General features: G+C 49.0%; 1 protein-coding gene across 1 annotated transcript in view; it reads right to left on the reverse strand.

Moving 5' to 3' along the window:
* Positions 1-18,284, reverse strand: part of LOC111179696 (polycystin-1-like protein 2) — an 83,146-nt gene that overhangs the window by 17,613 nt on the left and 47,249 nt on the right. Inside the window, 9 exon segments of the mRNA XM_089902489.1 lie at positions 640-839; positions 2,841-2,987; positions 4,614-4,792; positions 7,609-7,710; positions 9,829-10,057; positions 13,963-14,014; positions 14,017-14,157; positions 14,716-14,938; positions 17,605-17,736. Of these exon segments, the coding sequence (XP_089758615.1) occupies positions 640-839; positions 2,841-2,987; positions 4,614-4,792; positions 7,609-7,710; positions 9,829-10,057; positions 13,963-14,014; positions 14,017-14,157; positions 14,716-14,938; positions 17,605-17,736 (1,405 nt within the window).

The raw sequence follows: 18,284 nt of genomic DNA on the forward strand, positions 1-18,284 counted from the left end.
AAGGTGGCTGTGCAGTAAGGGTTAACCTTGCCCAAAGAGAGGTCTGCCCCTTGAGTGGCTCCTGGGAGGTGACCACTAAGCCCTTGGGCTGTCCTGCCTGGTGGGTATGCCTTTGTTTACCTGGGGTCTTGGGCCACACCATATAGTCTATGCTAACAATGTGATTTATGGTGGGGGCCTTGGTTGCACCGTATCACCTCAACCTCTGGAGGGGCTGGAGGCTAAGGTCAGCCATACTGTGTTCAGCCATGTCTATGTGAGCATGCCCCGATAAAAACTTTGGACACCAAGGCTTGGGTGAGCATCCCTGGTTGGCATTACTCCATGCGTGTTGTCACACATCATTGTCAGGAGGAGTGAGCGCTGTCCAGACTCCACTGGGAGATCATAACTGGAAGCTCCACGCTTGGTCTCCCATGGACCTTGCCCCACGTGCCTCTTCCCTTTCCTGATCTTCATCTGTATCCTTTCTCTAATAATTATGAGTATAATGGCATTTCTGACTACTGTGAATCCTTCTAATGAATTATTGAACCTGAGGGTGGTCTTGGGACCTCTGGAATTGCAAGGCATTTCTGGGGCAGTGACAGTTCATGTCCACCAGCCACTAGCCCTGATCGCCATGACAGTGGGAGTTACCCAAGCCCATCTTTTGCTCAGCTGGGTCCTTGGGGACACCCCAGAACATGATGGTGGTCAGTATGGTGCAGAGGAGCAGTGAGAAGCAGCAGGACACCTGGGGGGCATGGGTGAAGTTGCTCCAAGCTGAGTTGCTGAAGATGGAGTACCAAATGTGGCCATCCTGGAAGCCTGTGGAGGTCTTCATGAAAAACAGGTGGCTGTGGACAGGCCAGGGGAGAGGGACAGGCATTTAGGGAGACAGGAATGGGAAGAAGCCTAGTCTCTTTGGAGCAATCCTGGGATGAGAGGGAGGGATTTGTTTCTAAAATTCATCATCTGGTTTTTTTCTTTTATAGAAGAAATACAGCATCATAGTAACATCACTTCAAGTTAATGATGGGGACTCTGGACAGAGTGGTTGGAACCCTAGACGGCCCTCTTACTACTGTGTGACCTCAGGCAAGTTACTTTACCCTTTGTACCTCAGTTTACTCATCTGTAAAATGGGGGTAATAACAGAACCTGCCTCACTGGATTGCTGAAAGGATTAAAGACGATAATTTTTGTAAAGCATTTGGCAAAGTATCTGGCATATAGGTGAGTGTTCATCAGTGTTAGCAATAATTTTTGTTATAAGTTTTAAATAATAATATATAACTCTAATATTATTTGTTTTGTTATAATTAGGGCATTAGAGAATAGTGGTTAAAAATCCAAGGCTTTGGGTTCAGACTTAGTTTGAGAGAATAAAAATTGTGAGACAGGGTTTCTGAAAATGGCACCACATTCTCCTAAAGAACCTGTATTATTTCCCTATGAGTAGAATGTAGTTTAACCACAGGAGCTATTCAAAGGCCCAGATTCTGCTAAGAGTATCCAGAGTAGAGATTCCCAGCTGCCGCCTGTCCTGATTGGTCAATGCCAGAACCCTCCAGGGTTGTACGATGCTTTGTCACTCGGGGGTGTTCCGGTGGCCTGGACTCAGAGTACAGGTGCAGAAAGAGAGAGGTCAGTTGCCAACAACAGTAATTGTCCATGTTATTTGTCTTATTCAACAAATATTTGATGCCCCTGGTGCTGTGTCCCAGGCTCTCTGCTGGGCACCAGGGATTCACGGGAGGGATGAGGAGCTTTTGCCTTCAGAGAGCTCCTTGCTGAGTTTCACATGTGCTGATGCCCTCGGAGATAATCCCTGCTTCTGTAACTGAGTACTTAGTGTGAGCCGCGCAGTGTGCCAAGCACATTCCTACATCGTCTCATGGGACCTGGGACCCCCTATGGGGCAGGCACATTGAACTCGTCATCTTTCAGATGCGGAAGCTGAGACCTGGAGAGGTGCGGTGACATATCCAAGGTCACGCGGCAAGTCAACAGCAGGCGTGTGGGACGTTGTGATCCATGCCCACGTTTGTGTTATACCTCTCTTGGGGTCCAAGTCTCTCTGATTCAGACTTTTTCCCCCTTGGAGGCTGAGATGCTCACAGTGGCAGCTGGGAGGAAAAGTCATCTTGCAGTAAGTGCACTAGAAGCAGACTGAATGCCCATCCATAGGAGAATGGTTGTGGGACATCCATTCTGTGGAATATCATGCAACCAATAAGGAAAATTTGACCCAGACATACCCTCCTGGAAGGATGTGCGTGATATATTATTAAAGAAAAAAGGCAACATATTTAGAGTAGCATGCCATTTAAAAAGTTACAAAATAGCGATCTGTGGTGGTGTGTGTGTGTGCGCACATGCATGTGTGTACATTCGTATCTGTTTATTTGTGTTTGGGGACAGATGTGGAAGGATGCACGACAGGAAAGGGGGTGAGGGAAGTGAGTAAAGCAAGGGGAAACATGCTGAAAAATGCATCTAGGATAAAACAACATGAAGAAGAAGCTCCAGGTGGCCAGACGTTGAACCACCATTCAGATCAGTCTGTTCACTCATGTAAACAATATTATTCTGTGACATTCGTAAGTAAATATGGATAAGTGTTCCATAACTGTTATCACCCCCTGAAGATAATTCTGTCTTGGAGGGTCCATGTCCCTTCAGGGCCCTTTGACTGCAACAAGAAAAGCTGGTTATTAATGTCACGCACTCAGAGCTACCCCGGCCCACTAGGTGAAATGTGCTTTTATTTGGCTGTGACTGAATTATAACGCAACTTCCCTAGAGATGAAAGAACAAAGTAAAGAGCATTTGCTTAAAAAGAGAAAATATAGTACGTGAATTGTTTCCTGTCCTGCTCTGTGGCCACTGGAAATACCTTGTCAAGGACACAGTCTCCGACACTGATGGACAGCCACGAGTTGCAGAGGAAGTACCACTTACCGTCCATTGCCAGGTCATGCACCAGCACCCGGCTTACGTACCTGGAAGGGACCCACACTTTTGAGGATAATGTGGTGGGGGGATGAGACTTATTTGGATCCCATGAAGGTCCAAACCTGAGCCCAAGAACGAGAACTCTTGGAAAGAGACTTTGTATTTTTCTTCATTGCTCTTGGTGACTTGATCAAAATGCCCCAATCAGTGGGTGAATTTGGCCTCATGTGGGGAGTTCAGCTAGTGTAGACCGCCAGCTTGGAGGCTGCCAGGTTTTCACAGATATGCTGCAAGAATGTGCATTCTGAAACTGTGAACCCTCACGCAGGGCAGCAAGCCCAGGGTCACCGGGCTTTACAAGTGGGGAAGGCCAGGTTGTCGTGTGTATAAGGAGGTGCAGGCTTGAGCACACGAAACTTGGTCCTCCTGTGGGCTTCCATCCATAGAATGAGCCTACCGTCCATTCAGCACTTCGTGGCGATCATCTAACCTGATTTAGATCTTTGAGGCCCAGGAAGAAATGAAATCATCTTGCCTCTGCTGGGAGGTCAGCTCCAGCAGCAGTTGCTTTACAGGGAAATAAGAGTAATGATAACAAGAGGCACTCTTTAGTGAGCATTTACTGGTGGGGACTGTGCTAAGAAGCTCTTGACATGCACTTTCTCCTTTCAGGAAGGACAGTGCCATCAGGCATGCAAGAGCTACCTCTGTTGAGGTCACACAGCCTCCTGGGGCGGCTGACATCCCCTGTGACCTTTGGGTATAGAACCTGGGTGTGATCAAAACCCAGGCATCTCAGCCCAGCTCAGGACAGCTCCAGAGCCCCCTGTGTGGTCAGCTGAGCTGTCTGTGGGCTGCATCAAAGCTCTTCTCCTTCTGCCCATCCTACCTCCTTCCCTCCCTGCCAGGGGCTGATCCCAGGCACTCCTTGGATAAACAGCCTCCATATTCAACTCCATCTCAGAGCCGCTTCCCAGGAACCAGCCCTGCAGCTGAGGATCTTAACGCATTAATGTATTAGTGTTTTTGTTTTAAATGAGTCAAAGACAGTGGTCTAAATGCTGTGTTTTCCTAAAGCTGCCAGCCACCCATGAGTGTTCAGTCTGGAGACCACCCATCTGGGTCACTAGTTTTGGCCTCAGACAGTGGGAAGGAGTCTTGGCTCTGAGCTTGCCAGCTGTGTGACCTGGGCAGGTCAGTTATCTTTCCCGAGCTTAGATTTTCCCACCTATAAAACAAGGATAATAACAGTGCTTGTTCCAGAGGGTCACTGTGAGCATCCAGTGAGAAAAGCACAGGAAGACCTAACTTAGTGCTCTGCAGAAGAGCTGTTCTTAGGTCTCCTACTGGAGAAGCAGCCCAATGTCTCATCTACTTTCCTCGTATTGGGCAGGGTTTGTCTTTGCAATAGGCATCTATCCCATTTTACAGATGGGAAAACGGAGGGCTAAATGACAGGTTGATGCTGCAGATGTGTCAAGGGAGGGACTAGCATTGTGTGGCCTGTGGACTGGTGGGCCTCTCTGACCCTTGGTTTCCTCATCTGTGAAATGGGGATCCATTCTATGCGTCTTACAGAGGCTCGTGAGGATCAGCAAAGCAGCAAATGCACAATGCCCAGCCTTGGTCCTGGCACTTAGTAGGTGCTTGTGGTTTACCCACCCCTGACTCACCAGGACGGCTGGTCCCCTGAGTTGTCATGCCATAGCCGCAGGCCCCTCAGCTCCCCCAGGGGAAACAGGGTGGAGAGTAAGAACACATCCACTCCTCCTCGCTCAAAACCCGGGATGTCGGAGTCTGACAGGTGGTGGGGCTCACTCTCTCCATCCAGGCCATATAGGGTGACAGTCACCTGAAATCCAGAGACCAGTAGTGGCCAGCTCCACGTGGTAACTGAGCCCCGTGTTTCACTGGAGGTGTTGAAAAACCAATGAAACCCAACAAAGCATGGCCTTTTCACCTCCTCTCCTCCCATCTTGGACCTGCCAGAGTTACTTTTCAGTTGTGTGAAGATTTTGGGGTGACACTGTCTGCATTGACACCCTGGAGATGAGTTACACTCATAAATGCTTCCTGATGACCTTTTCAGACTTCTCACATATTTGTTTGAAAGGGCTGGAGGGCAAGAACTGGTTTTTCTCCCTAGCGATTATATTCTCAGTGCCTCCCAGAGTTCCCGGCTCTGAGACAGGAATGAATGACGGCCCACTACTTTGAAAATACATACTCCCAGGCCCCACTCCAGACCTACCAAGAATACTGGGCACAGGGCTCAGGACTCTATTTTTCTGAAGCCATCCTGATGATGGCTGGTGGCCATGCCTGATTTCCTGAGCCAAAACCAACTACAGCAGATGACACCTATGCTCCCCTGACATCCATCACTCAGCCTCACCACTGTGGGGTTCCCACGTCCAACTGCCAGCAGCTGTGCCTCTTTCCCTGGGGGTTTCTGTGGATGTTAGAGCAGCAGGTTGAAGGTAGCAGGGAACTGATGGCCCCTGCAAGCCATTTTCCACCAATGCCTGGTGGGATTGGTGGATAAATAACCCAGTTCACTTAGTCCTCAGCTGGGATGACTTTGAGGCCCACGTTCCTTACTGTTTTCCAGAGTTCCCCAGTGGGATTGGGCTGCAGTTGCCCACAGGGGTAATGGGGTTGATTATGCGCCCCTTATTTGTTCCTTCCCTTCCCTACCTGGCTTCCCACTGCTGTATGTGGTGTCCTGGGATCCCCTCTCAAATCAACTACCTGTGCTTGAATCCTTGTTTCAGAGTCGGCTTCTACAGCAGAGTCTCCACTGTAGACTTTCTCAGTCAGATAATTCCTTGCTCTGGGGCTGTCCTGTGTGCTGCAGGATGTTTAGCACCATCCCTGGCCTCTACTCGCTAGGTGCCAGTAGCATCTCTTCCTCTCCCAAGTTGTGACAACCAAAACCACTTCCAGCATTGCTAGCTGTCCCTGGGGGCCAACCAATTGAGAACCACTGTGCCAGGAGAACCGAACTAAGACAGTATCAATTGAAAGGTGACTGCAACTCTTCAAGAAGAGAAATGGCCTATGGATCACAGATTTTCATTCTTTCTTTCCCTGTAAGGTCAGCTCTTCAGTGTCAAATAGAAGTGGGATGGATGTTTCATTAGATGGATGAAAGTGATTCCTGCATTTATTCAACAAATAGTTACTGAGCACTTACTCTATGTTAGCTGGTTGAGGCCCTGAGATGCAGCAATAAAAATTTTTTTTAATTTAAATAAAAATAAATAGGGCTTCCCTGGTGGCGCAGTGGTTGAGAGTCCGCCTGCCGATGCAGGGGACGCGGGTTCGTGTCCCGGTCTGGGAGGATCCCACATGCTGCGGAGCGGCTGGGCCCGTGAGCCATGGCTGCTGGGCCTGAGCGTCCGGAGCCTGTGCTCCGCAACGGGAGGGGCCACAGCAGTGAGAGGCCCGCGTACCGCAAAAAAATAAAAATAAATATATACATAAATAAAAATAATAAGATTTTTAAAATAAAAAGTAAAATGTAAGTGGACACATGTCCTGCTCTCATGGAGCTTAATGTCATTTTTTAAAAAAACAGGGACTTCCCTGGTGGTGCAGTGGTTAAGAATCTTCCTGCCAATGCAGGGACACGGGTTCAAGCCCTGGACCGGGAAGATCCCACATGCCGCAGAGAAACTAAGCCTGTGGGCCACAACTACTGAGCCTGTACTCTAGAGCCCTCGAGCCACAACTACTGCAGCCCACGTGCCTAGAACCCGTGCTCCGCAACAAGAGAAGCCACCACAATGAGAAGCCCTCACACTGCAACGAAGAGTAGCCCCCGCTTGCCGCAACTAGAGAAAGCCCGTGCACAGCAACGAAGACCCAACTCAGCCAAAAAATAAATTAATTAATTAATAAAAAACAAAAACAAAAAAACAATGGAGATTTCTCCAGGATAGTACACACAGTGCCTGTGGTTCTCAAACTGTGTTCCGTGGAGTTCCATGGAGCACAGTTTCAGTAAAGGAAGCTTGGAGGCTGCTGCAGGGGATGCTACCTTCTGATGAGTGATAGGGTGAGACCAGACTTAACTAAGGATGCTGAGACATGACAGAGACAACCTGCTGTATGCTCCACAGCTAAATTTAAGGATTTCAGAGAATTCATAAACAAATGGAATTGTGTCCTCATGACCTCTAGTCAGCCTTCTCAGGGACAGATGGATGCCAGCTTATCAGTTTTCCTAAAAAACGTAATTCAAGGCTCGTTTTCAAATGGTTGCCATTGTTTGTTTCTTTCCTTTCTCCCCTTTCTCTTAGAAATTCTGTTTTCCCCTTTATTCATTGATAATAGTCTACTGACTGTTCTTCATATGTGAACACATTTGTGTGCAGGTAACCAGCTGTCTGAATTATTTTTTAATAGGATTAAATGAGAAGACCAGTGAGTATAGTACCAGACCCCAACTCTCCCTTAATCCACTCCCCCTTTATATTTTTAAATATTGGGGCTTAGGGTGTTATTTTGTCTGGCAAAAAGATACTTTTCTCAAAAAAAAAAAAAGCAAAAGTGAAAAAACCCTACAACAAAATCCACTGGGCTAAAGTAACTCAACAACGGACTGGCAGGTGCTTTGCTGAGTGGGACGTGCTGATCAACCGAGGTGTCTTGCAGGTCAGGTACCTTTGAGGAAGTGCCTGCCCCCCTCTGGTGCCCGGTATAAATTGTCACCAGGTAGTGGTACTGGGCAAAGGGGTCATTGTCCTCCAGCACTGTGACCTTCACCTGGACAGAAGGGTGGCATTAGGAGGGCTCTGCTTGGTGGGCTCATCCACAGCACAGCAGCCAAGAGTGAGTTGGGCATTCATGGCAATTAAAGGGGGAAAGCAAAACTATGTATGCTATTGATTCATTCTATCAGGTGAGAACTGTTCTTTACAACAGCAGGGTTTTAAGTGAAAACCAAAACTTTTAAAATAAAAAAATACATTCATTATTAAATACCACCCAAAGTAGTCAAATTGGAAATGAACTTGGTATTAAGCTGAGAATGTTTGATGCTTGAGCTGATGAATGCAAACTCTGTTCATAAACAATTTCTCATAACCTTGGTAACCAGATTGTGCCTCTAAGGGAATTTAGAAGGAATGAATGTTAAGTTGTTTTCGCAGAAAATAAATAGCAGGTGTTGGTCAGGGCTGCAGAGCACTCTGTGATGAGCTGCCCAGATCTCCTGTCAATGGAGGGCTGTTTTCCCAGTTGCCCAGGTGGTGTAGCCAGGAATGCAAGAGTCGCCTCTGTCAAGGTCATGCCCCATCCTGGAGAGGCCGATATCTAAGAACAGATTGATGCATTGCCCAAGATCAAGACCTGGGCTTCTCAACCCAACTGAGGACAGTTCTAGAGCTCCCCAAGGGGTCCCCCAGCTGTCAGTGGGCTGCATCCCAGCTTGACTTCTTCCCCTGCCCATCCTGCCTCCTTCCCTCCCTGCCCAGGGGCTGATCCCAGGCACTCCCTGGTAAACACCCTGCATACTTAACTCCATCTCAGAGTCTGCTTTCCAGGAATGAACCTAAAGCTGAGGGACTTAACGTATTAATGTTAAATCCCTTGGGCAAATCAAAGACAGCAGGATAAATGGGGCAACTATTATCTTTTTAAGTTTCATACCATCCTAACAAGCTGAGAAGTATTGCTGTGTATAGGGGCGGTAGGGAATGTTGAAAGTTTCAGAGCTTTGTGACAATGCATCCTTGTATTCATTTGTGCGCCCAGTCACTCATGAATGTTTATTGAAGGCTACTATGTGTCAGATATGATGCATGTATCAGAAAAATAATCAGAACTTTGTTGTCACAATTGGTCGCACAAATGGTTATAGTTTGATCTCGTTTCTATCCTCAGACCTGACTTATTGTCAGGCAGATCTGGGTTCGAATTCTGGCCCCTGGCAGGGAGGTGGCTTTGGACTAGTTAATTGCCCTCTCCGCTCCTCACTTGCCTCCTCTGTAAAATGATAAAGGTGCTGTGCAGTAAAGGGTGAATTCAGCAGGCTTGGGTTATCCAAACCCTACACATTCCAAAGCATGGACCGGTTTTGGCCAGCTCATGGAAGATAACCTCTAAGTCCTTGAAATAGCCTGCTTGATAAGAGTGTCTGACTACGTGGGGCCTTGGGCCACCCCAGGCAGTATGTGCTAATGATGTGATCTGTGGTGAGGGCTTTGGGCCACACTCTGTCAGTCTGACCTAGGCAGGCATGGGGAGCAGTGGTTGCTGGAGACTAACTGAAGTCAGTCATGCAGGCTCCATACCTATGGGACTTACTCCCAAGAAAACCCTGGGCACCAAGGCTCAGGGGAGCTTTCCTGGTTGGCCTTGCTTCACATGTGCTGTCACACGTCATTGCTAGGAGAATTCATCTGTCCCTAGGACTCCACTGGGAGAGGAATATTAGAAGCTCTTGCCTGATCCCTCCTGGACCCTTTCCTTTGCTGATTTTAATTTGCACCATTTTCACTATAATAAACCATAATCGTAAGGATAGTGGCTTTTTTAAGTTCTGTGAGTCCTAGCAAATCACTGAACTCGAGGGTGGTCTTGGGGACTCTCAGCACAGTACCTTCTCCTTGGGACTATCGTGAGCATTAAGTGGGGGTAGTACCTGGCACATAGTAAATTCTCAATAAGAGGTCAGTTTCATACTCCTCCTGATACTTTGATGAACAAGGACATTTTACTGGTCAAGAGGCTGAGGGGCCAGCTTACCTGAGATGACTCCAGGGGTCAAGGCCTGGATTTGCAGCTGGCCCCTCAGCTCCCCACCTGGGCTCCATCCCCTGGAGCCCCTGCAAGGGGACACTCCTGTCTTCCCTCCTGCTGCTGGGGACTGTGCAGCCTCACCTTGGCCTGATCCTGAGCGTCCTTCCTCCTCGCCCAGATCACCACCAGCACGTAGGCCACACAGAGGCAGACTATGGTGGTCACGACCACAGGGCTGTCCGCGAAGGTGGCAAAGAGCTCAGCGGTCTGGCGGACGTCCACGGCATTGGGCATGACCAGGAGCGTACTTCCACAGAAGGTGAGGTGGTTGCAGAGGCGGTGTATCTGGGAGCGGGTGGTCCGTGGCCCCCCGCAACCCCAGAGAGGCCCTGGTAGGGATATTCAGGGAGCACTTCCCCGCCCGCCCGAGCTCAAGTGGGGAGAACTGTGGGGGGGACACTGTCCTGGGGAGGGGCTGGGGAGGCTGCTGGGAGACCAGCTCCGGGATTCCTTTGGGCTTTTTTATTTAGTTAAGAATTAATTTTAAAATGCAGAGAATAATGTCTATAATAAGCATCTTTGCACCTGTCGTCCTCAGTGAGCAACTGTGTCCATCTTGCCAGTCTGCTCTGCTTTTTTTAGGTAAGAAGTATTACGGGTAAAATTGAAGTCCCTTCTGTCCGCCAGCCTCCAAAAGCAGCCGTCACCACACATTTGGTGTGCGTCCTTACATTGCATTCTCCCGCCGGGTGCTCGTTCACTGGGCAGCTATTTGTCGGGTGCTCCTTCCAGGCCAGGCAATGGGCAAGGCGCTGAGAAGACATTCAGGGTGACCAACTCATCTCAGTTTGCCAGAGACTTTCCTGCTTCTCACACTGAAAGCCCCCTTAGTCCCAGGCAAACTGGGACAGTTGGTCATCTTACACTGAAGAGCAAAAAAAAAAAGACGGAGGTTGGGGGAACCATGCAAGAAAAAGGGAAGGACAGATATTTAAATCCTAAGCTGGTGTCTCAGCACCAGGAAAAAATTCTCTAAATTTTACCCACCTTAGATCGAGGCACCTGCGGCACCCCTGTTCTGGGCTCATGCTTTGGAGAGTCCCAGCCTAGCCGTCCTCAGGCTGCGCCCTTCTGCCCAGGATGAGGAGTCGGGGGCGGAGCAGGGCATGCCCACCACAGCACATACCACTCAGCCAGGACTAGGGCAAGGTCCTAGGTGACCCCAAGAAAGATCCCCCGCTTAAATTTTGCACCCTAGATGCCTCACTTGCCTCACCTAGTCCTGGCCCTGGCATGCCCACTTTTAGACGGTGGTTTGGGGACCTGGACTTCAGAATTCCCTGTTACAGGGCCTGCCCAGACCCATTCCTCAGGGTCATCCTTCTGTGGAGGACTGGCTACTGCTGTGGCCATCCCTGGGCACAAGGGTGGCAAAACTTGGGGAAACGGGGTGTGTAGATGGAACTTGGGCACGAGGTCCCTGGTGGTGTGGGGAGTGCGGTTGGGGGAGGGAGGAGACAGGGATGAGGCAGGGCAGGGCCCCCATCCGGCTCTTAATTCATACTCTGCACTTAGGGGCAGTCCTTCCCTAAAGCCCCCAGCCAGCCTGCAATCCACCCAGGGCCATTTGGTGGGTAAAGATTTAATTCAAACCTACAACCCAGCACTACCTTTTCATTCCAGGGTCCACAACGAGGTGGTAAGGTAGGAGGCAACAGAAAATACTGGCATGCGGAAAGTTCTGTGCCCAGCACCTGGTGAGGAAGAGCCTGCAGCAGCCCAAACATCCCAGCAGGTAATTCTTTTACCTTGAACGAGCCACCGAGGGAGGTTGACCCCTCCAACAGCTATGGCGTCAACTGCTTTATTGACAGATTTCACATGGGTCTTAGTTCCATGTTTGCTCACCGTTTTCCAATCCTGGTCAGCATTTGGCATACAGCTGTGGGTCTTACAGGAACCCTTGGCACACCCAGGAGGGGTGGGGCTAGTTCAGAGAAGAACCCCAAGCTAGTACCAGTGACAAGACCATCTCAGCGCTGGGAGCCCAGGGACCAGACCTGATTTATGCCTAACATCTTTGCCCTCCTGGGTTTTCACAAAGACTTGGAGGACAGTGGCTTTCCCAGTCTTTTCCAGCATGAGAGTCCTTTTGAAAACCATAAATTAATCTGGAAAGACCAGAAAATTTTCATGAGATCCCCTCGTGACAGTAGTTTCACCTTTAGAATCCTTCGAGAAAAATGTACAAATAATGCAGTTCTCAAACTCCTTGCAACAATTCTGCATTTCCCCCCTGATAAGGTCTGCAGTTTACAGATTTGGAACTTTCTTTAGTTATTTTGAGAATACAGTTGTGGTTTTCCATCCAAACTTAGTGATCGCATTTACTTATTTTTTTTCCCCATTCACTTATTTATGGCTCCTCAATGATCTCTGTATTGAGATCTCTGTATCAACATCTATATAATGAGCATCAGGTACACAATATTGGGTTAATATAATTTTGGCACTATAACACAGCCCCCACATTCTTTTTTTTTTTTTTTTTTTTTTTTTTCTGTGGTACACAGGCCCCTCACTGTTGTGGCCTCTCCCGTTGCGGAGCACAGGCTCCAGACGCGCAGGCTCAGCGGCCATGGCTCAAGGGCCCAGCCGCTCCGCGGCATGTGGGATCCTCCCGGACAGGGACACGAACCCGTGTCCCCTGCATCGGCAGGCGGACTGTCAATCACTGTGCCACCAGGGAAGCCCCCACATTCTTTTGTACACCCCACATTCGTGTATGTGTGCATTAGTAGCTGTATATTCTTAATAACATAATAAGCACCTGGGAACCCATGACTCCACTCAAAAGCTAGGAACTTTCCAATAAGTTACGTTTAGCTAAGTGGTCCTCCCCCAATCCGTCCCCATGCTCCCCCTCAACCCAACCGCATGCTGAATCCTATGTCCATTGTTTTCCTTGATTTCCATTTTATATAGTTTTGTCTTCTCTATGCTCAGAGTGTCTAACACAGCAATCACTTCAATCTGTGGAGGACCTCCTATGTGCCAGGCACCACATTAAGTACTTTATACCCCTAACCTCGTCCAGGTCCCACCCTCGTCCAGGTCCCACCCTGTGGTAAGTGGCAGCCATCCTTTATCCCCATTTGCAGATGGGAAAGTTCAGAGAGGTGGGGTGCCTTGTCCAAGGTCACCTTGCAAGTACTGATGACGTGAGATTGGACCCAAGTCTGTCTGATGGCAGAGCCAGTGCCGCCAGCCCCTGCACCATCCTGTTCTGAGCCCCGGCCTTGGAAGGCAGGCTGCAGCGGGTATTCTGCCAGCAACGTGGGGATCAGACAAGCTTTTGGTAGCGAGGACTCTAAAAGGTTGCAACACACCCAGGGTCTCGTTCACGAGGTACAAAGACCTGTGCTTCAGGTGTGGGGGACCCACTGTCTCTTGGACATCTCAACGTACCTTCGTCTCTTCTTGGCACTTTGAGGGGGGCTCCCTATGTGTGGCAGCTGGAAGCAGGAGTTGACAAGGAAGCCAAAGATGCAGCAGAAACAAACCCGGAAGGAGCTTGGCTTTAAGTCCCCTTCTGTGGCTCTGCTGGGACCTGGCTTCTTACACTACTTATGACTGTTGTCATTGGACATATGTGCCATTTGCTTCTTGTCTGTGTCCTCTGCTAGACTGAAAGCTCACTGGTTTTTCTCATCATTGTATCCCTATCAGTTGGCCTTGCACCTGGTGAATATTTGTAGAATGAATGAAAGAAGGTATATGGTGTAGGGGATGGAGACAGGTGTGTGACAAATTTCAACTAGATGTGGAGGTTGCTGTTCTTGGGGAGGGTATGGAAGTCCAACAGAGGGAGACTGAAAACATCTGCCACCCAAAGAAGGTGGCATTGGATTGGGAGATTGAAGGGTGAATGGGAGTTTTCCAGGCAGGGTAGGGAAGAAGGGTGTCCTGGGGGAGACAGCAGCATATGCAAAGGCATGGAAGAAGGAAGGGGGACACTGATACCTCAGGGATGGCTTTTGATGGCCTCAAAGCCAATGTCTGTCACCAGGACAGTGTCATGGGCTTGGGTCCTTGGAGGCAGAGCTGAGCTGCCCTGAGACAGGGATCTGATTGCAATTAATAGGGCCCCATGCCTCCAAGGGCTCTGTGAGCTCTGGAGAAGCAGTGCGTCACGTTGCTTAGAGCTTTTGCTCTGGGGACAGACCTGGGTTTGAGTCTCAGCTCTACCACCTTCTTATTTGCTTCCCTTTCCTTACCTGGCACCTGGAGTTGTCCCAAGTCCCCTGGACCTCATCCCAGAACACAAATGGGACAGGAAGTTGGTGATGTCAACTGTGAAGTCCCTGGCGGGGGCCGGCTCCAGGTCAGACTGGGGGATCACAGTCAGATAGTAGATGCCTTCTCCAAAATGCAGGTCCTCTGGGCTCAGGATCCATGTGGACAGCCCATCTTCAGGAAGCGGGGGTCCGGATCAGTCTGAAGCCTCATGGAAACTGGACTAACGTGATGGGAGAGGGGCACCAAGATGCCTTGGCAGGGAATCTGATCCTGATGGCTGCCCCGATGTCCTAGGAGTACCCTCTCCTCCTGAGACCAGGAGCATGGAAGAAGAGGCACTCCCAAGTCAGGGTGCTGAGCACAGCTGCCAAGTCAGACTGACCAGGTCTCAAATTCTGACTCTGTCCCTTCTTGGCTGTGTGACTTTGGGCCAGTTACTTAACCTCTCTGTTTTTATCTGAAAAGTAGAAATTTTATTCTTCTTCATCCCTAAGGGCTATTATGAGGATTGTAATGAGTTCAGTTCTGTGAGTGCTTGTCAGCTTCTTCAGGGCAAGTGTTCACCTAATATCACTTAGTAATAGTAATAATACCACCAACAGAAATAAGCACTGAATGTAGCAAGTGTTTTTCTGTTTTTCTTTTTCCCTATGGCCCTGATTCTCAAGTTTTAAGCTGGTCACATCCCCCAGGAAGCAGCTCAAGAAACTGGCCCAGTGGTGGGACTACCTGGAACAGCCGTTGACAGGAGGTGAGCTTGGGCGTCGTCGCTGGTCACGCTGGGGTGGTAGCCGTAGCCCAGGCTGAGCATGAGTGGGATGTCAGATCTCCAGTGCAGCTGGATCCCCAAAGCCACACCCCCTGAAGTCAGGTTCACGCACAGAGCTTCAGGTCTGGTCAGGTTCAACACAGTTGGCTCGCTGTGTCCTTCTGAAAGCTGAGGCAGCAGGATCTGTCATCAGAAACAGTCAAATCAAGGGTGTGCGAGGACAGGAATGCCAGTGAGCGTCAGGGCTGCTGGGCAGGGTGAGCCCCTGGGGACCCGAAATCCACCCTGCGCTCTGCTCTTTCCACTAGTTTCCGGGGGCTGCCGTGACAAATGACCACAAACCTGGTGGCTTAAAACAACACAGATTTATTCTGTTACAGTTCTGGATGCCAGAAGCCCAAAACCAGTCTCACAGAGCTGCAGTTGGCAGGGCTAGTTCCTTCTGGAGGCTCCAGGGGAGAATCCCCTTCTTTGCCTATTCCAGCTTCTGGAGGTGCCTGCAGTCCTTTGGCTCATGGCCCCTCCTTGCATCACCCAACCTCTTGCTTCTGTCATCAAATCACCTTTTACTTTTCTGGAGTCAACTCCCCCTCCGCCTGCCTCTTAAAAGGACCTCTTGATGACACTGGGCTCACCCAGATAACCCAGGATCATCTCTATATTTCAGGATCTTTAACTTGAATCACATCTGCAAAGTCCCCTTTTGCTACATCAGGTGACGTATTCACGGCTCAGGGATGAGGATGTGGATAGCTTGGGGACGTTTATTCAGCCAGTACTCATCGAGCTGTTCACCCCAGCTTGGGGCTGCATCTGCACAGAAAGTGCACAAGGGTGGCATATGAACTAGTGGTGGTGTCGATCAAAGAGTGGAACAAGTAAGATTAAGTTAGGAGCACAGGCCGCAGAGGCACAGAGACCTCTGTTTGATCTTGACTCTGCCCTGTATTAACTCTGGGACCTCTGACCAATTAACAGACCACTTTGAGCATCAGTTCCTTTTCTTTTTCTTTCTTTCGTTTTCTTTTTCTTTTTTTTTTTTGGCCTCACTGCACGACTTACGGATCTTAGTTCCCCGACCAGGGATCAAACCCAAGCCCTCAGCAGTGAAAACACGGAGTCCTAACCACTGGACCTCCAGGGAATTCCTGAGCCTCAGTTTCTTGTCATCAGTAGAATACATAGACTCACGGAGACTATTCAGAATGTTATCATATACAAAATACTGAGTCAGGTGCCAGATACACAGTAGCGCTCACCAGTTAGTTGCTGCTATTCCTCTGCTTTTACTCTTACATTAGAATTTCTCACAACCACTCTCCACTTAATCAGCTCTCCAGCTTAACTGATGCCCTCCATCCCCTTTTAAAAACAGACTGATTAATGCCCACCATGCACTTTTTATTTGCTCCTGGTGGCCCTCTACGGTAGACACAGGAATATGCCACCCAGCTCTCCCTTCTAGGAAGGACCTCCTACCCAGTCACAGGGAGTATGGTCAGCAGACAGGCTCCAGCTCTCAGCTCCTTCAGGGTCTGCCCTGAAGAATTTATTACTTATATTCCCTAGGAGCGGAGGACCTGCCATGCCACGCAGGGCCACAAGGGAAGCACTCAGTCAGGATGCAGGAGCAGGCAAGGGGGAAAGCCTAGTCCACAGCTTTATTGGGGTTTCCACAGGAAAGGCAAGACAGGGCATAGAAAACAGCTTAGGATTGGCCAGTCTGAATAATTCCAGCAGACTTTGGCTATAGGGCTGGTCTCTAGTTGGTACGTGGCCCTGGGATGATTTGGGGCAGAGCTTGAATATTGGCCTGGTGAGTGAGTGAGATAAAGCGGGTGGTTGGGGTATAGACTCAGGACTGGTTGGTGTTCACATGAAAGGTGTGCCCTGGCAGAGCCCTTGCTCTCTCTGAGAACTGGCTGGCCCCGGGAGGGGCAGTCTCTCCCCGCCAGCAAGATTTTTAAGGTATCAAAACATCATAACATACAGAAGATAGCAAACACGATTGCTAGAGCCCTGGTGGCTGCTACTTGCTGCAGAGCCCCCTCTGGGTTGACTGAGCCTTTGTGGAGTCCGGATTGTAGTCTGACTTCTGTCCAATCCTGTTTTCTTTCTTCACTCGCCACAAGCATTGATCTCTAGCAAGCATCTTGCAGCACAAACACCTTCTCAGTGCCGGCTTCCAGGGAACTCAACCTACGACATCTCCTCTCTAGTAATCCTGGCAGCCCCTCCTGCCTGTCAGGCTGTATGCTCAACAATAGACAGTTGTGTCTGATCCCACACCCGCTAACGTCCATTGTACTTGTGATTGTAAGGGTCTGTTTTGATGATAGCTCTCATAGAGTGATAAGTTAACAAAGTAGGAGTGTAAAAGAACTATTTGCATAAAAACTTAAGTTGAAGGCTTTGAGAAGACTCAGTAAAGATGAGTGGGGAAAAATTGTTATTGAATTAGTCACTGATGAGAAAACTAGAAGATTAGAAAAAAAGTCACTACAATCTCAAAAGAATCTGAACTCATACCAGCGTGCCTACATTTTTTATTCACTTTAAAGAAAATCTAACTATGTTCAGGGGATGATTTATGTAGTGAAGATGATTCAAATTCCAATCAACAGATTTAAAGAAACTTTCAGTTGTACACCTTAAGATTGATGATGACGTACATTTATAGTTTTACGTTAAAATACAATGCTTAAGGGAGGATAAAGATCATTTTTAATGATTCTCTTCTTTAATCTTTCTTTTTTTTTTTTTCCCATAACCGACCAACTTTTTGTCCCAACCAAGTTGAAAAAGAAGACAGAAGCACCTCCTGACTTCTGAGAGCACCCCAAGTCTACCTCGATATCCTCCGACAAATTCTTCACAGGGATGAGCTGTCCACTAGGGCTGGTCAGAGGGAGGCCACCAACAGTTCCGCTGACACCGAAGTGACTTCGCGCTGGGAATGGGTTCTTTGGGAAACTCTTCATCTGAAACCAGGAACAAAGAGTGTCAGCCAAGGGCCCCGAAGACCGGAAGGTGACTAGTTCCCTGTGTGAAGGATGAGGTTTCCTAAGATGGGATGGGCAAGTGGCTCTTGCCCTGTGGGGTGACTGGGAGGGCACCCCGCCTTTAGCTGCTGCTGTCTGTCCTGGTATGTGTCTTCCCTTCAGGATTGTGGCTTCAGAAAGCTGGGCCTAGAGAACCAATCAGACTTGTTACAGCCGAGCAGTTACTGGGCTATAAACAGTCTGAGCCTTTCTTCCTGCAAAGCCAGCAAGTCTCTAAGAGAAAGAAGTTTGTCTGCTTTCTCTGAGGCTCAAGGAGCAGAGAGTCAGATGTGCCCTAATTTGGGAATGGAAAGAGCCCTGAGTTTACTGTTTCCTAGCTATGGAACAAAGTCTGAAGAGCTTCATTTCCAATGACTAATTAAACCAGGGCTGCTGGAGAAATTCCACAACACAGTAGAAAGAGGATGGATTGGGGAGTCAGAGGCCTGGGTCTAAACCCCAGCTCTGCCACTTTGCTTGTGGCCTCA

This window comes from Delphinapterus leucas, chromosome 20 (genome assembly GCF_059928025.1).
Source record: "Delphinapterus leucas isolate spDelLeu-1000000601 "Yukka" chromosome 20, BTC_Dleu_Yukka2, whole genome shotgun sequence".
NCBI lineage: Eukaryota > Metazoa > Chordata > Mammalia > Artiodactyla > Monodontidae > Delphinapterus > Delphinapterus leucas.